The sequence below is a fragment of the Spermophilus citellus genome, assembly GCF_964194105.1.
Source record: "Spermophilus citellus genome assembly, chromosome: 11".
Taxonomy (NCBI): domain Eukaryota; kingdom Metazoa; phylum Chordata; class Mammalia; order Rodentia; family Sciuridae; genus Spermophilus; species Spermophilus citellus.
Window position 1 is genome coordinate 80601832 of NC_138192.1, and position 19205 is coordinate 80621036.

General features: G+C 36.9%; 1 protein-coding gene across 1 annotated transcript; it reads right to left on the minus strand.

The window, feature by feature from the left end:
- Window positions 1–133: 133 nt before the first annotated feature.
- IFT70B (intraflagellar transport 70B) lies at window positions 134–3431 on the minus strand. The gene has a single exon (XM_081261888.1). It carries the CDS (start codon window positions 2746–2748, stop codon window positions 751–753), a length of 1998 nt encoding a protein of 665 aa, XP_081118014.1. The 5' UTR covers window positions 2749–3431; the 3' UTR covers window positions 134–750.
- Between the last annotated feature and the right edge of the window lie 15774 nt (window positions 3432–19205).

Sequence of the window (19205 nt, forward strand, 5' to 3'; positions counted from 1 at the left end):
TCTCAGAGCTGCTCTCAGTCACTGTAAAAGATAAATGAAAACAAAGTTATAAAAAATAATAACAGTATATCTTTTTCACATATTCAGGTTATAAACAAATGGACCAAAACAAAATCTTGGAAATCTGTTTATTTTAATGATTTATTGTCTCTGCAACATAACACCATAATTTGTTAAATGAACAAGATCTGCCACTGAATCTTGCATGTTAAAATATATATATAACCTAAGGAATTTTGGTTAACTAAAAAATTTATCTACTTGGAAAACCAAATATCCTAAAAAAGGAAAGATATCCTAAACTCTGTAAAGATCTATATCATACATTAACATGAGGGCAAGTTGTGAGAAGACAACAATCTTTGAAATTATTAAAAACCTAGAAGTCCTTACACATTAGCTACTACTCAATTCTGGGTTTAGTGACTGGTCCCTAGGTAATGTAATATATACATAAGGTTGCCTCAGGATATATAAGAGCACAAACAATAACAAAAGGAAACAATAAGTTCTAAAAGACATAACATCCCATATCAGTTTTTAACTTTTGACAATTCTTGCTGGGAAAACAGTTCTTAAGATATTTCATTCTGTGGGGAATTTAAAAATGAAAGTTTATCTAATATTTTTTATAATACTAAAGTGTACAAAGTGCAACATGTAACAAATATAAATGCCAAAGGCTAAATATAGAAAAATAGTACAAAATGTATATAACAAAGCTATTCCAACAGAAGTCATCATCTATAACTATATATTCCATCCTATAATCTCATAAATCAAAGCTCTTAACTGTCTGGACTCATATGTGACTGTGTTCTTTCCAATATGAATTCTTTCTTCTTCCAAAGGTTGTTCTATAACAGCAGGTATGTTTCTGCCATAAAGTTCACAGTGTTCTAGAAACTGCACACATTCTTGAATAACATTGTCACGAAGCATGATTGTGTGCTTTGACATGTTTTCTAATAAGGACAGGAAGCATCTTTTGGCATAATACCAGGTATCAGTTCCTAGCTTTTTACTGTAAGGTTCCAAGCTTTTGATAACTCGAGAGATACCAAAGTCATAATTTCCTTTAGCACAATAAAGTGTTCCTATCACCAAATTCACAATGCACAGATGGTAGATTTTCCTGTCCGGGTCATCATAGGACAGCTGCTCTTCCTCCTTTTCAATCTTCCTCATCAGCTCCTCTGCTTCTTCATTTTGACTTGTCATAATATAGGAAACACAGAGGTTAGCTAATACAATAGCACTGACATTCAGGATGTTATCATAGTGCTTCTTGACAATGGGTTCATAGAAACCAATGGCTTCTTTGTATTTGTTCTCCTGCATGAACAGAACATGGGCCACATTCAACTTCCACACATCATGGTCATTACAGAATTCCACAGATTTGCGGAAAATCTTTTCTACCATCAAATAATTTTCAAGATTCCAGTAGATCTTTGCCTGGGCCATCAGCACAGGAATGTATTTCTCAAGGGCTTCATCATATTCATTCACTGCCTTTTTGACAGCTTCTTCATCTCTATTGTGTCTTGCTTCCTGTACTTGTATGGTAAGTTTACGAAGCTGCTCAGTCAGCATCCCTGCTAGGCCATCAAGCTTAATGAAAGCTTCTTCAGGAGCTGTCTGGCAAGTGATCAGGGCATCCAAGAAGTCATAGAGATAGGGTGTGAGGAATCTATAAGTCAAGTGGGCATTTTCTGCCAGGACATCTGCTGCCAGGTCAAAATACTCATATTTACAGTAGAGCAGCAAAAGATTGCCAAAAGTCTCTGGGGGGAAGGGGTTCTGTTGGAGCAAAAACTGTAGCTTCTCAAATCCTTCTGTAGGCTTGGCATCCATATTCATGAGTGCCTGGTTGTGCAGGGTCACAGGGTCCAATTCTTCCTCTGCCCTAGGTGGCATATCGGTGAGAGCTTCCTGGGCTGCCTCATAGTTTCTCAGCTGGTATTCTATGGCTGCCTTGAGGTTGAAGGCTTCCACCAGAGCAGTCTGGTGGAGGACTAAAGTATTGCCAACACTGCGAACATCAATGCCCTCCGTGGTCATGCCCACACCAAGCTCTGGGTGCTGACGGATACCACGCTCAATAATGTCAGCAATGTGCTTCAGAGCTGGGGCATAGTGCCTGTTACTGTAATAGGCCAGTGCCAGGTTGTAGGAAAGGTCAGGCTGGTAGCCTGAAGCCTGCAGGGCCGCAAAGAACTTGGCACAGGCAGCTTCATAGTGTCCCTCCTTGTACAGTAAACAACCCAGGTTGACCTGACCATCAGGCTCATTCTCACTTCCACTCTCTTCTCCCCCTTCCCCACTCAGCAGCTGCTCCACCAGGCTCCTGGCCCCTGGCAGGTCACCTTCACTGTACTTGATAGCAGCTTGCAGGCGGAGGACCCGGCTGTGGTAGGCGGGATTGTCCAGGAGGAGGAAGGCCACCCGAGTGGCCTCTGGATAAAGGCCGGCCTTGTACAGAGCCTGGGCCTGATACAGGCGATACTGCTCGATTTCTGGGTGCAGCTGGCCCAGCTGCTCATAGCACTCTGCGGCCAGCGCGAACTCCTGCAGGCGGTAGTAGCAGTAGCCCAGCAGCGACAGGCCGGCGCGGCTCCTGGGGCTCCGCTGCAGCTCTGCGCCCAGCAGCTGCACCGCCTCGGCGTAGCGGGAGTCGCGGATGAGCCGGTACACGACGGCGGTGAACTCCCCGTCGGGGATCTGCGTGCTGCTCAGCCCTGCCATAACTGCTTGGATTGCGATGCTTGCTGGTTTCCTAGGCAACCAGACCTCCGGAAACGGAAGTCGATCGGAGGTTTACGGTGCCGCGGAAGGAGCGGCTTAGGAATAAAAAGGAAGCACTGAGTCTCAACTTCTGGTTTCGTCTCGGATGACTCAGGACTGAGTAGTGGCAGGGAGCTGGGCTAGTGAGACGAAATTCTTCAGGCCGTTCAGTGGCGTAAACTCCACTTCCCGGCATGCATCGTTTCAGTCGCGCGGGATCTCGGGGCGTTGCCGCTCTGCATGCTGGGAGGCGTTATTCTGTCTTTATGGATTAGGTGCTTGGAGGGATGCGGTGTGAACAGCCTTTATTCCTCCTTTAAAATGAAGGTTGTTTATTGTGTTTCTATTATGCCTCCTCGGTCTCGTGTGGTGGAGTAAGGTTTAGGGTCCGAGGTTCCTTGCAATGTTCAGTATTCATCCTGTGATGCAAAGAAGTGGTTTCATTTTGCGTTTTATTTTTATTTTTTTAATTAGGAACTGGATGGTAAAAGAAGGTTATCTTCTTGTAATAGGCCTAGAAGCAGAGTAGATTCTTTTTATGTTGCCCTGGGGGCACACTTTCTAAGAACAGATTAGTACAATGAGCAGGCGTCCTTATTTGGTCGTGTGGGGAGGTTGGCCAGAGTAAAAGTCCTGTGCATCTTAACTGGTAGTGAGAGAGAATTGAGTTTTAGATCCAAACATTTCTCACCTCCTTTTTTTTTTTTTTTTTTAATGACAAGCATTACTGAGTGAATGTTAGCTGTTAAACCTGGCCATAGCCACTGCTTTGGTGTTCTAACTTTCACTACCAGGTAGAAACGTTGGCAATAAGGATGCCTTGGCTTTTTCAAGGGTAAAAATATGCAATACTAATATGTATACCTTCCCTACACATTGTTCCTTTTCTCTCTTAACTATGTTAGCAGCTTGTGATGTGTAGGTTTGTAAGTGACAGATACTCAGCCTCTATTTTTCATATTTGAAAATATGTTTCTGGATATTATTGAGCCGATTAAAAAGTGGATTTTTTTTTCCAGCTAGGCCCAGTGGCCTGCAATTTCAGCGACTGGGGAGACTAGGCAGGATCAAAAGTTCTAGGAACATGATAACTTAGGTGACCCTGTTCCAAAATTATTTTTAAATGGTGGCAGGGTGGGGGTAGGGTGGAGAGTTTGTTGGGCATGTAGCTGTATAGTTGAGCATCTCTTGAGTTCCATCTGCATTACAAGTAGGGGCGGGGGAATTTTTTTTTTTTCAGTTAAAATACAATCGCCCACCTCTAATCTCAAATTCTTAGTTTGAAGATCTCTGTGTAGATTTTCCAGATTGTACAAGAAATAACTCTTGGTTTTCTTTATTTCTTTGTCATGTATTTGGAATAGATTCCACATTAGTGTCCTAGGTCTATTTTTGTATAAAGTCTTTTTAACTTCATAGTGCCCATGATGGAGCAGTGAAAAAGTAGGGACTTAATTATCATATAAAAATACATTGAGGCACGGATAAAAAGCATAAGCCATGATATGATTGACTTAGAAACTAGAATTCAAGAGAGCGTAAGTACAATTTTTCAGCCATATATTGGAGAAGTACTCAAGACAGCAAATTACAAAACTTGTTTAACCCATTTGTAAACTGTGTTGTTTTCAAGATACTAATATCATACATGTGAAGCACTTCTGCAGGTGACCTGGGGCAGGGTGTAGTCTTCCAAGATAAAGGAATTGAGATTGGCCTTCCTATCACCTGAGGTAAATAGTCCAAGTCAAAGTGACTTCAAAGCAGGTATGTTATCTGCCTCCTCAATGCATTGCTGCCCATAAATCTTTTTCTGTATATAAATTTTGGAGCCAATATCAACCATATTGCATGAAATTCTACCCCTTACATGTTAATTATACTATTACATACTAATTTCATACTATTGCATGAAATTCTACTACTTATATATTAATCTTAATAACTACCCTGAATTCTGCATATTACAGATGGAGAGCCTGTGACTCAGAAAGGTTAAGTAGAAGTAGATAAGAAGTGGCTGAACCCTGCTGTCTAAAAGCTGTGTTCAGAAGGAAAGAGTAACTGATGAGTTAACTTAATCCATGTGTCATGTATGGGCCCTCTTTGAGGGGATATTAGTAACTTGCTTTTTAAAATTGTCATGATTTTTCCATTAAAACAGCTGATATTTGTGCAGCAGAAATTTGAACTTTCTGACCTGAATTGTGTTTGTAAGCAGGTGTTAGGAAGTAATTAGTAGGCAATGGTGTAGATCCTGGTCACCTGTTACAGCTAGAAAGAGACTTCAGCTAGCATCTGAATGGTATATTATAAAGTGGCTGACTTCACACACTTAGGCATTCTTTTCCCTTACTGAGAAGTTACCCACAACTGTATTCTTCTGGATAGGATCAGACAAGAAACTGCCTACTACATGCATATCATCAAAAGGCCAGAAGTACCCATCCCAGGAGGATTGTAGCTCTGGACACCACACAAGATCACCAGAGGGACTGGGGTTGTGGTTCAGTGATAGAGCATTCACCTAGCATTTGTGAGGCACTGGGTTCAATCCTCAGCATCACATAAAAATAATAATAAATACAGAAAATAATGATATTGTGTCCACTACAACTAATAATATTTAAAAAAAAAAAAAAAAGATCACCAGAGAAAGAAGCTGAGGGAGCCACTAAAACCTTATGCCAAGTCTTTTTCCAACCTGTCTTCCAGCTGTAACTCTTTCCAGTCTTTAATCCAGGGAGATATGTAGGTTGAGAGACACTGGCCAGTGTCACTCAATAATAAGGCAGTAAGGAGTCCTCTTCTTTATGCCTGCCTGATTAACATTTACTCCTAGGAAACAATATTTAAAAGGCTCAATATTTTAAAATCCTCATATACTTAACTGCTATTTTAGGTAAATTGCTATTAAATCAAGGCAAGATGGCAAAACATGAAAATGGGAAATTGGCTTTTATCTCTTTAGCCTTATTCTGTTTTACAGAGTTGTATTTGCATCATGAAAGCATTTACCTTCAAATGACTTCTTGAAAATGTATGAAAAATAAAAGGATGATCGTCTGTCCTGTACATTGCTTTGATCACTACAGAAATCAGTTGGAGTTCTCTTCTAACTGTGAGCCTGGCAGCTGAAATGGGCAGGAGAGAAGCCATTCTGTGTCTTCTTCCTTGTGATGCTACTGCAGAGGCCTGGCTTATAAAAAGCAGGACATTCGGTTTAGACAGATGGAGGGTAGGGTCATTTTCAAAATGAAAACAAGTGTACCAATCACACTGGGAAATTGGCACGACCATCACTGCTGCTGTGATAGACTGACTTTTATTTAGTCTCTAATAGGCATTTGGGGAATAGATTGGCTTTTTAGGGGAGGTGGAGGAAAGAAGTCCCTTTAATTAACAATAGAAATTCTAGAAAGCAATAAACTAGGTAGGATATTATAAATAACCACAAAGAATCATTTTGTTTGCAACAGAATCTTAAAAGCTGGAGCATATATAAAAAAGTAAGTCTATAATACCATTCCCAGCAATAAGAAGGCATTTGTGTTAATAAATGATTTAATACCTTAATGAAAGGAATTGGGCTTTCAGGAAATGGCTTAGGACTCAGGGTGGATTTTGCTGAATAAGGGGAGGCAAATTTACTGTGTAGAATTCCATTGAGGCACAGTGTGGCAGGGCTGAAAAGCATGATATTTGGTTCTGAATTTATTTATGTCTCTGCCTGCCAAAATGTGACATGACTAAATTTCATGTATTCTATTTGGCAGTCTCTTTTAAAACTAGTTGCAAGTAATTATTTCTTTTTGTTTTGTAAAGATAACTAGTTATTGTTGTTGGTTTCATTACTTATTGATGAATATTTAGACCATAGCTGTGGTCAAATATTTTTCTTAATAAAAGATAAACTTCTTGCAAAACCATTTTCTGGTTATTTTGTGTCCCATTCATTTCTGACCATTTTCTTCAGGATGGCCACTTTGGGAGGCTCAGTTTTCTTACTTTCTTTGGAGTCCAGATTGACTTTTTGTCCCTATGCAAACATTAATGATTGTAGGACTGACCCTCCTGCTATAATTCCTCTTATTTTATACTCCCCAGAACAAAACAGGGAACAAAAGAATAAATTAAGCTGGGTGCAGTAGTGCATAACTGTAATCCTGGCAACACAGGAGACTAAGGTAAGAGGATCACAAGTTCAAGGTCAGCCTGGACAACTTGGTGAAATCCTAAGCAACTTAATGAGACCCTGTCTCAAAATAAAAAAATTAAAAAGGCTGGGAATGTAGCTCAGTGGTAAAGCACCCTTGGGTTCAATACCCAGTACCCAAAACAAAAAGAGAATAAATTAGTGCCAAATTTGTAACGTAGTTGACTGATGTTCAGGAGCATATGTTCAGTCTTTCAAGACTTTTTGAAAGGATTCTATACCAGATCACTTGGAAAGATTTACATTCAAATGGTGGGAAGTTTAACCTCATTATGAGATTAATTTTTTTCTTGGGTAGTTCCATCTCTGTTAGTATTTTAAATAGTAATGTAGTTCCTTCTTGAATATACATTGCTTTTGATCAAACCATTTCTATTTCTGGGTTTATAGTGTTTTGTCCAAATTAACTTTATACAATGATATGGCCTATAAAAAGGAATTGGCAAAGAAGATACAATTGTGGATACTGCCATTGAAAATTCATTCCCCAGAGTTGGAGCTTGCTGTGGGAGGCATTGATGGGCTGTTACCCAAATTACTTCATTTGAGCATCTTTCACTGCTTTCATTTTCAAAAGGCAAAACATATTGAAGTATCACTTTTCCCCCTAAAACTGGTACCATTCACAGCCAGATATATCCTGTATACCTCTTTCTATTTCTGCTATAGAAATAAAATTAAAAGTTGATGGAACATGTCTCTGAAACCCATGATCAAAATATAAGATTCCTAAAAGAAAATGTTATCAGCCTCTGAACACATTTTCTGGCTTGAAAAGTTTGCAAACAGTTTTTCCATGGTATGAGTCATCCATGATGCCTTTGATGACCAGTCATCCACCTGTCTCAAATAACACACATTTGCATTTGACTGTTGCCTAACATGATACATGTCTTCTCTATAATCCCTGATCAGTGACCATTTGGACAACTGCCTTATTACATTATGTTTTAAATTGTCTTTTTAAGATTAATGCAGTATACACAATTAACTATCCTCAGACCACACCAGTTTAAAGAATGACTAAGAACTGGATGACAGTTGCCATGGTATTTGAGCAGTAATATAGGGGCTGTACTAGTTTTTGAAGCCTTTTCTGTGACAATCTCATGTGCTGTGGAACAGATTCTCAGGGTCGTTGCTGGTAGACTAAGAGACCAAACTAGAAAGCAAGGATGTTATTCAAGCTGCTTGCTCCCTCACTCTCACATTCAACAATCAAGTTCTGATTCTTTTGCCTCTGAAATATCTCACTATATATTTCTCTTTAATCTCTATCATTACTTCTTTTCAGTGTCTACCATCACTGCTCTGGTGGCTATCCATCTCTTCCTAGACACTGCAACTAGCCTTCTTATTGGAACCTTTCAAAGATTTTGAGGCATTTTATTTCCCTTCTTTGTTCAGGACTTTGCTTTGGGGACCTCATTAAGCCTTTAAATGCACTTAACAATTTCTTTCAAGAAATTATGAGATTTTTATGCAAAATAGTACTCCTGGTGGCTTCTCTTCCTATGCCAGAGTTTCTGTCTCAGGTGTGTAGAATGTTATTGCTCACCCCCAAGGACTCTTGCTGCCTTACTGTATGGGAATGGCTTGGGAATGAGAGACTTCGAATGATTTTAGAAGGAATTGTTTCTGAATACAGTATTATAGTGACTTCCTTCTCCTGAAGTGTTTAATAACATTGTTTTGCTTTTTTAAGTATATCAAATACTTTCCTTACCTCTGGATCTCGATGCCATGTAAGCATTTTTAGAGACGATTTTTTTGTCCTTTTTTTGGCCCAAGCAAATCCTATATACCTGGTCTTCTACTTATAATGAACCTATAAAAACAATAAACAAAAAAATTATCAAGACATGAAAATGTTCTCAGCTAACAGCATACATTTATAAGAGGATATTTTACTATGAAGCCATCTAATGTTAAATTCCTGTTCTGTCATCACCAACAGGGTAGCCATGGAAGGTTCTTAACCTCTGATAATAATTTTTTTATTGGTAAAACAGGGACAAAAATATTTTCATTAAGGGAGTTCAGTATCACACAAAGCATTAGCCAATAGTAAATACCTATAGCACTTTAATTCTTATTATTTGTTTCCTTTTTTTATCAATACCAGGGATTGAACTAAGGGTCTTGCACATGCTAGGTAAGCATTCTGCATTCTACTGCTGAGCTATATCCCCTTAAGCTTTTATTATTACTTTTATTGTAAATGAAGCTATTGAGGTTTTTAAAAATCTCACTAGACAGTTTTAGGCTTAAATAATTATAGGCCAAAATATTGAGTTAAACATCTTTTATCTAGGAGTAGATGTTCTTCTGGTTCTTCAGACATTATGTTCCTAAGAGTGCCTGATAAACTTCAAAATGGAGAAGGGCAACTATCTGGCATAAATTAATGTCTTCACTAAATCTACTTTTCAAAGAATTGAAAGTTCTAAGTTAAATCTTTTTCTAATTCAACAAATTCATGAGTGCTTCCTCCACTGAAGTCATTGTGCATTGTTTCCAATGAGCCTTCAAGAAATTTATAGCCCAGAGGATATACTACAAATACATAGAAAGTTACAGCCCAGTTAATATATGAAGTGCCTTAAGAGTGATATGAAATGTCACAGAAATTCAGAGCTATAGTAAAAACTACCCCTCATTTGGCTAGAGTAGTGGTTTGCAACCATATCAGATACTTTATCCCCTCTTCTATAACAAATATTTTCCAAGATCCTTTTTATTACATATTTGGAAATAAAACGTATATGTAATATATAATATCCCACACACATAATTTATTTTCCTTTCTCTTCTGTTTTAAAAGCTTTAAGTGCCCAAACTGATTGATCATAATTCTTAGTCATTGATACACTACCTTTATTGGTCTGTGCATGGTCTCTTCTAGTTTTCTATTTATTTAGTCAGGTACAGTCTTAATAGAATAATCACCAGTAAAGCTAAGATGTAGGACCTTTACCATAACCTACTCTGGATATTTTCCCCCAACCATCTTCCTGTCGCCCTTGTTCTGAGTAACCAACCCCCCAATTCCATGTTTTCATTGTCTTGTCTTCATTTTTAAAAATATAGCTTCATTGTATCTGTATGTTTTTGTTTGTTTTGCTGTGCTGTGGATGGAACCAGGGCCTAGTGCATGCTAGGCAAGCAATTTGCTACTGAGCTACAGCCTCATTCCTTTAAAAATTTAATTTTTAAAAATAAGAGACAGGATCTCTCTGGGCTGGTTTTGAACTTGAAATCCTTTTGCTTCAGCCTCCTGAGTGGCTGAGACTACAGGAACTACACTGCACATAGCTATATGAATTTCTTGAACATATTTTCATTTTAGATATTTTAGTTTTATGAAGAGTGTTCATATACCATGTACACTTTTCACTTAATCTTATTCATCCATGTTGTTGCATATGTCATTGTGATTCACTGGTTTCAACTACTGTTTTATATTCTGTTGTATGGATGTACCAAATTTTACTCACCCCTTTTAAAGGGCATTGCAGTTTAAAATAAGTTTTTGCTGTGTTGGGAACATACAGGGTAGGTATTTGCCCAATCGGATATTAGGATTTATAATGGAACTATGGAAATTAGGACAATATGGTGTTGGTCCAGAACTTAATAAAGATTACTTTTATGCACATTTTAATATTTGCTTCTTGGTATACACATCTAAGAGCTTTTCTCGTATACACTGCTAAAGTAAGATTATTGTATTATTACATTATTTGAATGTTTAATGTTAGCATATAAAATCAAAGCACTTTCCACAATAGTTTACCTAATTTAAATTCCCACCAGTAGAGGATAAGATTCTGTAAAACTGAATCTTTTCCAACACCTGCAATTGTCAGAATTTAGGTTTATTAGCTGTATATTCTTTCTCTTCTGTGAAGTCTGTTTTTATCTTTTGCTCATTTTTTTATGTTGGGTTGTTAGTATTTTTATTGATTTTAGGAGTTCTTTATATACTTATATGCTGATCCCATATCAATTATATGAATTGTAAGCATCTTCTTCCAGTTTGTAACTTTTCACTTTCTTTAAGTTAGAGTACTTAATTTTAACATAGTCACATTGATTAATTTTTCAGTTAATTCTTTTTATATCTTATTTTAAAAATTCTACTTTACTCTAAATTGTATTAATTTTTACATTATTTTCTGTATTTAAAATTTTAATCCATCTGGAATTTATTTTTATTTAAAAAATAGGTAGAGATTAATTTTAATTTTTTCTAAATTAATAATCATTTTTCATAGCTCCATTTGTTGAATTATTTTTTAGTATACCTCATTTTGACATACCACGCTGTCATATACAGAGTTCCTATGTGCATAGGCCTATTTCTTACCCTTATATTCTGTCATTCAACTTTATCAAGTTCTGGACCAACAACATATTGTCCTAATTTTCATAGCTCCGTGATAAATCCAAATATCGGATTGGGCAAATACCTATCCTGTATGTTCCCTTTTCAAAAGTAGAGTAAATTGTTATATCTATTTTTGTTTCTTTATTTTTCCTTACATTTCTAATTTTTAAAAATCAAAATAATGTCCCTATTGTAATACAAAGACTAAATAGCTGGGCATGCCTGTAATCCCAGCAACTCAGGAGGCTGAGGCAGGAAGATCGCAAGTACAGGGCCAGCCTGGGCAGCTTAGTGAGACCCTATCTCAAAAATCACAGAGAGCTGGAATGTAGCTCAATGGTAAAGCATCCCTGGGTTCAGTCCACAGTGCTGAAAAAGATTAAATAAATAAATAAATAGATAGATAGATAGATAGATAAATAAATAAATAAATAAATTTATTTATTTTTAAAAAACTAAATGAAAGGAAAGTGATTTATAGTCAAATAGTAGATAGATAGATTGATACCATATACATTTTTTATGGTGCTATCTATCTAGGTTATGGCAACACCATGAAAACATCACAAATATTTAAAATGACCCCAACAAATAGAGCAGCCCCTGTCGAGACCTGACAAGGAAGAGAACTGGAGATGCCATAGGGAAGGGAGCATCTTAGTGGAGCTTTAAAAGACATGTAGGGTTCAAGCTGGCATATCTGAGAGAACATTTCAGAGAATTTTTTAAAAGCCCTGATTATATTCATAGAAAGTTAGGAGTAGGAAATTTGTTTGCATTTTTCGTTTTGTTTTGGGGGTAATGGCACAAACCAAGGTTAGCTAATACCTAAATACTACCCCTTATACTGGTGTAGCTCAACACACAGCTGACCCACCTGCTTTCTTTTTGGCAAAATCATCTAGAGACTAAATTAAATTCTGAGAACATGAACTAATAAACCAAAGCAATAAATCCAGCCTTAATAAAAATGAAATAAGTTCCCCACATTTCATTTGAAGCTGTAACTTTTATTAAAGCACATTTATAGTATATGGAATTTATTAAGCACATTTGTAATAACATTTTTTTTTCAATTGACAAGTATTTCCTATGTTTCACTTTACCTATGTGGATGGCTCAGATCCTTTCTAAAAACAAAATTTTGACATTTAAAAAACACGGTTATGGTTGCCAAGGAGTAGAAGAATGGTTGAACCTTCCAAGTTGGTTATCTGATGAGTAGGCTGGACTAGCTGAGATCTGCTATCTTTCTTAGATCAGGGTTCCCAGATGGTGTTTCAGTCAGCTGATCTATTGGTAGGGAACAGGATTGGAGAGTTATTCATTCGCCCATCTAGTATTTCATTTCTCTACAATTTTAAGGGTCTAACTAGCAATTTGCTTTAACATGAAATGGCTAGTGTTTTAGATAATCAGCAAGATAATGGTGTTAGGAATTCCTTGAAGGTCTCATAGCTAGTTTTGATGTTGAAGATGCTCAGATTATGTATTTCATAGTGTAAAAATAAAACCATATCACCAATGTAAGTTTGTAAAGGACTTTGAGCCTGATTCAAAATACAGTACCTTTGAAAATAATCTTATTGAACTCAGAATTCACTGTATCCAAGTAATACTCTTCGTATGATACTTAACCTAAAATGTTTGATACTGACAACAAATGTTTGATACTGACAACACATTCCAGCATTCTTGTGTTCCAGGTTGCCAGACTTTGCAAATAAAATTATAGGACATTCTGTGTAAATGGAATAAGTGTATTTGAAATGTACTTATATTAATTCATTATTTATCTGAAATTCAAATTTATGGACATCCTATATTTATCTGAAAACATGCCCACACCACAATATTTTATACTCAGATTCTAAATTCTTGGGCTGGGTATATAGGTCAGTTGGTAGAGTGCTTGCCTCACATGCAGAAGCCCCTGGGTTCAATCCTCAGCAACACACACACACACACACACACACACACACACACACACATTTTTCTCACATCTCACTTCTTGTAGCATATTCTCTCTTTAGGTCTTATAACTAAAATATGTGGGGAAAACTCCTTTAATTACTTTCTCCTAAACACCATTACCACTAGGCATTGAATAGAAATAATGTTGGGGAAGGGGATATATGTGAGAACAGTTGTGCTTTAAAAAAAGCCATAAAACCCCACATCTCTTATCCTACATACAATATGTAGCTAAATATAAAAATGATCTTTGGTTCATTTGGATGCCACTGTATATAACATTTTTATATATTTAAGGATATTAATAAATGAATAATAATAATTATTATTATTTTTAAACATTATGCCTTGGGGATTTTGATAAATGAATTTGATTGTTTCATCAAAGAAATTTAATTTAGCTCCTTTTAATATAAGACGGGTATTCATGGCAAAATAAACAACTTTATACTGAAAAACTTAGTTCTATTCTAAAAAGTCCTTATGTCATATCCTGCATTGTGAATTTCTCATTTTCTCCTCTTTTGGGGTCACAGATTCATTCTCTTTCTGGCTCATCTTTTATCAGTTCTTATCTCTCCTAGTTTTTCTCCATTCTTTGGCCCCTTCCTCCAGTACTGCTCCTGGAAACTCAACAATTTTCAGACTATTCTGTTTTATATCGCCCATACCCTAAGGACCATGCTACTATAGCCAAAGTGGCTTATCAAAATGTTTTGGCAAACAAAAGACAAGTCTTCTTTAGGTCAATTCTATCACCAGTCCTTAAACAATGTTTCCCTCCCCACTATTATTATTAAAGGGGAAAAAGACATGGGGATAAAAAACGCCTATTAACCATGAAGATGAAAGAGACCCTCTATGATCCCTTGAATTTATTTCAAGCCACCATGTAAAGAGGGCTAGAGATCAGAAGCTGATAGAACTGCCCAAGAGAAATTTTCATTGGGCCCGGGTGGAGAAGCCTAAGGTAGGTGATCAGGTAAGGTTCTGAAGGGCAGGAGGAGGCCATCATTCATCTTTTCCAGCTTTCTTTCAGTGCCTGGAACAGAAGAAACATTGCTGGCACCCAGGGATGGATACTGGATTCTTCTATGGAGCAATATCCTCTTCATGATGAATTGTATGCAACTGGAGGGGGAACGACTACAGAGGAATGGAGAGGGAACTGTTGTTAGCAGCCTGATATGTGAACCGCTTGAGATTAACTTTTGGGTCCCCCAGGAACAGCTAGGGATACCCTGAAAAGTGACAAGAGAAAGGTCATAGGAGAGATCACACCAATTATTTCTTCTAGAGAGAAAGCATTAATGAGCTGGACCATGAAGGAGTATTCCATAGGTAATCTCACTTTAAGAGGTAGCAACTTACATTATGCTAAAAGAAATACACCCACATATAATTTTTTAGTATTGTTGTTACTAGATAATGTGATGTAAAGGTGTGTTAGCTTGCATCACTGTATACAAAATACCTGATAAGAACAACTTAGAGTAAGAAATGTTTACTTTGTGCTCATGGGTTCAGAGGCCTCAGTCCATGGTTGGCTGACTCCATTGCTCTGGGGCTGAGTGAAGAAGAACATCATGGCAGAAGGGTATGGCAGAGGAAGACTGCTCATCTCATGGCAGCGAGGAAGCACAGAGAAAGCAAGAATCCAAGGACAATATATAATTTCTAAGGGCATGCACCCAATGACCTGCTTCCTCCAGTCACACCCCACCTGCCTATAGTTACCATCCATTAATCCATTCACATTAGTATCTCGTAAATGGATTAATCCACTGATTAGGTTATAGCTCTCACAATCTAATCTTTTAATTTCTGAACATTCCTATATGGTCTAACGAGCTTTTAGGAGACATGTTATCCAAACCATAAGAAAAAGCAATGACTTCCTGCCAAAGAAATGATTGCATTGCTCCTAGAAGATTATGATAGATTTATCCTTCCCTGTTTTTAACAGATGGGTTAGTAATGTTGATTAGTAATATTTTTAACAAATGGGAACACTTAGTATCAGATAGCCTATTGAGATAGGAATCACGAGCTGTGTTAGTTCATTCCAACTTCATGAAATCTAGGACTATAAACATTATTTCGTATAGAGATGTTTTGAAAAATATCTCTACATTATTTTGAGATATACAAGAATATACCCACCATAAAGGAGTGATAAAAATATAAGGTGATGGATATGATAATTACCTAGATTTGATCATGACCCAATGTATATGTGAATATAAATATCACATTGTACCTCATAAATACATACACAAACACATACATATATTATGTGCTAATAAAAAATACAAAAAAAAATGTGAAAACCACAGCAAATACTTTCCAGAGAAGAAAAACAAATTGAACTGTCACCAATATGGGAAATGAAAAATAGCAACCAAGACCTGTCCGATGGTTGAAGGAGAGAGTTTGTCTCCTTTCTCCTGGGAGCCACATTCATTACAGTTCAACAGGGTGACTCCAACCGTCTGTCTTAGAACCCTAGTGAGATGTGTGGAGGTAAAAGCTGCCAGTCTGGGTGGCCTCATGAGAAACAAATTCATTGGTTAGATGGACATTTTTAAAACCTGCCACATATGTTAGCTATTTTTATTTTTATTGTTATTGTTGGTTGTTCAAAACATTACATAGTTCTTGATATATCATATTTCACACTTTGATTCAAGTGGGTTATGAACTCCCATTTTTACCCTGTATACAGATTGCAGAATCACATCAGTTACACTTCCACTGATTTACATATTGACATACTCATGTCTGTTGTATTCTGCTGCCTTTCCTATCCTCTACTATCCCCCCTCCCCTCCCCTCCCCTCCCCTCTTCTCTCTCTACCCCCTCTACTGTAATTCATTTCTCCCCCTTGTATTATTTTTCCCTTACCCCTCACTTCCTCTTGTATGTAATTTTGTATAACCCTGAGGGACTCCTTCCATTTCCATGCAATTTCCCTTCTCTCTCCCTTTCCCTCCCACCTCGCATCCCTGTTTAATGTTAATCTTCTTCTCATGCTCTTCGTCCCTACTCTGTTCTTAGTTACTCTCCTTATATCAAATAAGACATTTGGCATTTGTTTTTTAGGGATTGGCTAGCTTCACTTAGCATAATCTGCTCTAATGCCATCCATTTCCCTCCAAATTCTATGATTTTTGTCATTTTTTAATGCAGAGTAATACTCCATTGTGTATAAATGCCACATTTTTTTTATCCACTCGTCTATTGAAGGGCATCTAGGTTGGTTCCACAGTCTTGCTATTGTGAATTGTGCTGCTATGAACATCGATGTAGCAGTGTCTGTAGTTTTCTTTCTTTGAAGTGTCTTTGTCTGGTTTAGGAATCAGGGTGATGTTGGCCTCGTAGAATGAATTTAGAAGTTCTCCCTCTTTTTCTATTTCCTGAAATAGCTTGAAAAGTATTGGTATTAGTTCCTCTTTAAAGGTTTTGTAAAACTCTGCTGTATACCCATCCGGTCCTGGGCTTTTCTTAGTTGGTAGTCTTTTGATGGTTTCTTCTATTTCCTCAATTGATATTGGTCTGTTTAGGTTGTCTATATCCTCCTGACTCAATCTGGGCAGATCATATGACTTAAGAAATTTATCGATGCCTTCACTATCTTCTATTTTATTGGAGTATAAGGATTCAAAATAATTTCTGATTATCTTCTGTATTTCTGAAGTGTCTGTTGTGATGTTGCCTTTTTCATCCCATATGCTAGTAATTTGAGTTCTCTCTCTTCTTCTCTTTGTTAGCATGGCTAAGGGTCTGTCGATTTTATTTATTTTTTCAAAGAACCAACTTTTAGTTTTGTTAATTTTTTCAATTGTTTCTTTTGTTTCGATTTCATTAACTTCAGCTCTGATTTTAATTATTTCTTGCCTTCTACTTCTTTTGCTGTTGTTTTGCTCTTCTTTTTCTAGGATTTTGAGATGAAGTATGAGATCATTATTTGTTGGTTTTTTCTTTTTTTAAGGAATGAACTCCAAGCAATGAATTTTCCTCTTAGAACTGCCTTCAATGTGTCCCATAGATTCCGATATGTTGTGTCTGTGTTTTCATTTATCTCTAAGAATTTTTTAATTTCCTCCTTGATGTCTTCTATAACCCATTGATCATTCAGTAACCTATTGTTCATTCTCCAAGTGATGCATGATTTTTCCTTCCTTCTTTTATTGTTGATTTTCAGTTTCATTCCATTATGATCAGATAGATGCATGGCATTATCTCTACTCCTTTATATTGTCTAAGACTTGCCCTGTAACATAATATATGATCTATTTTTGAGAAGGATCCATGTGCTGCTGAGACAAAAGTGTAATTGCTTGATGTTGGGTGGTATATTCTATATATGTCCATTAAGTCTAGGTTATTAATTGTGTTATTGAGTTCTATAGTTTCCTTATTCAACTTTTGTTTGGAAGATCTGTCCAGTGGTGAGAGAGGTGTGTTGAAGTCTCCCATGATTATTGTATGGTGGTCTATTAGACTCTTGAATTTGAGAAGAGTTTGTTTGATGAACATAGCTGCACCATTGTTTGGGGCATATATATTTATGATTGTTATGTCTTGTTGGTGTATGGTTCCCTTGAGCAGTATGTCGTGTCTCTCTTTATCCCTTTTGATTAACTTTGGCTTGAAATCTATTTTATTTGATATGAGTATGGACACTCCTGCTTGTTTCCGAAGTCCATATGAGTGATATGATTTTTCCCAACCTTTCACCTTCAGTCTATGTCTGTCTTTTCCTATCAAATGCGTCTCCTGTAGGCAGCATATTGTTGGGTCTTGTTTTGTGATCCATTCTACTAGCCTGTGTCTCTTAATTGTTGAGTTTAAGCCATTAACATTTAGGGTTATTATTGAGATATGGTTTGTTCTTCCAGCCATATTTGTTTATTTATGTTACTAAACATGGTTTGTTTTCCTCTTTGATTATTTTTCCCCCCTTACTGTCCTACCTCCCACTGTTGGTTTTCATTGTTGTTTTCCATTTCCTCTTCCTGTAATGTTTTGCCAAGGATGTTTTGAAGAGATGGTTTTCTAGCTGCGAATTCTTTTAACTTTTGTTTATCATGGAAGGTTTTAATTTCATCTTCCATCCTGAAGCTTAATTTCACTGGATACACGATTCTTGGTTGGAACCCATTTTCTTTCAGTGTTTGAAATATGTTATTACAGGATCTTCTAGCTTTCAGAGTCTGTGTTGAAAGATCAGCTGTTATCCTGATTGGTTTACCCCTAAATGTAATCTGCTTCCTTTCTCTTGTAGCTTTTAAAATTCTCTCCTTATTCTGTATGTTGGGCATCTTCATTATAATGTGTCTAGGTGTGGATCTCTTATGATTTTGCACATTCAGTGTCCTGTAGGCTTCTAGGATTTGGGATTCTGTCTCATTCTTCAAGTCTGGGAAGTTTTCTGGTATTATTTCATTGAATAGATTGCTCATTCCTTTGGTTTGGACCTCTGTACCTTCCAGTATCCCATTGACTCTTAAGTTTGGTCTCTTTATAGTATCCCATATTTCTTGGATGTTCTGCTCATGGTTTCTTAACAGTCTTGCTGAGCTGTCTATGTTCTTTTCAAGTTGAAATACTTTGTCTTCATTGTCTGATGTTCTATCTTCTAAGTGTTCTACTCTGCTGGTAGTATTCTCAATTGAGTTTTTAAGTTGGTTTATTGCTTCCTGCATTTCTAGGATTTCTGTTTGTTTGTTTTTTGTTACCTCTATCTCCCTGTATAGTTGATCTTTTGCTTCTTGGAATTGTTTATGTAATTCATTGTCGAAGTGATCTTTCATTGTCTGATTTTGCTGTCTAAT

Excerpts from the sequence above, each read along its gene's own strand:
- IFT70B (XM_081261888.1), bottom strand. The coding sequence starts at position 2,748 with ATGGCAGGGCTGAGCAGCACGCAGATCCCCGACGGGGAGTTCACCGCC.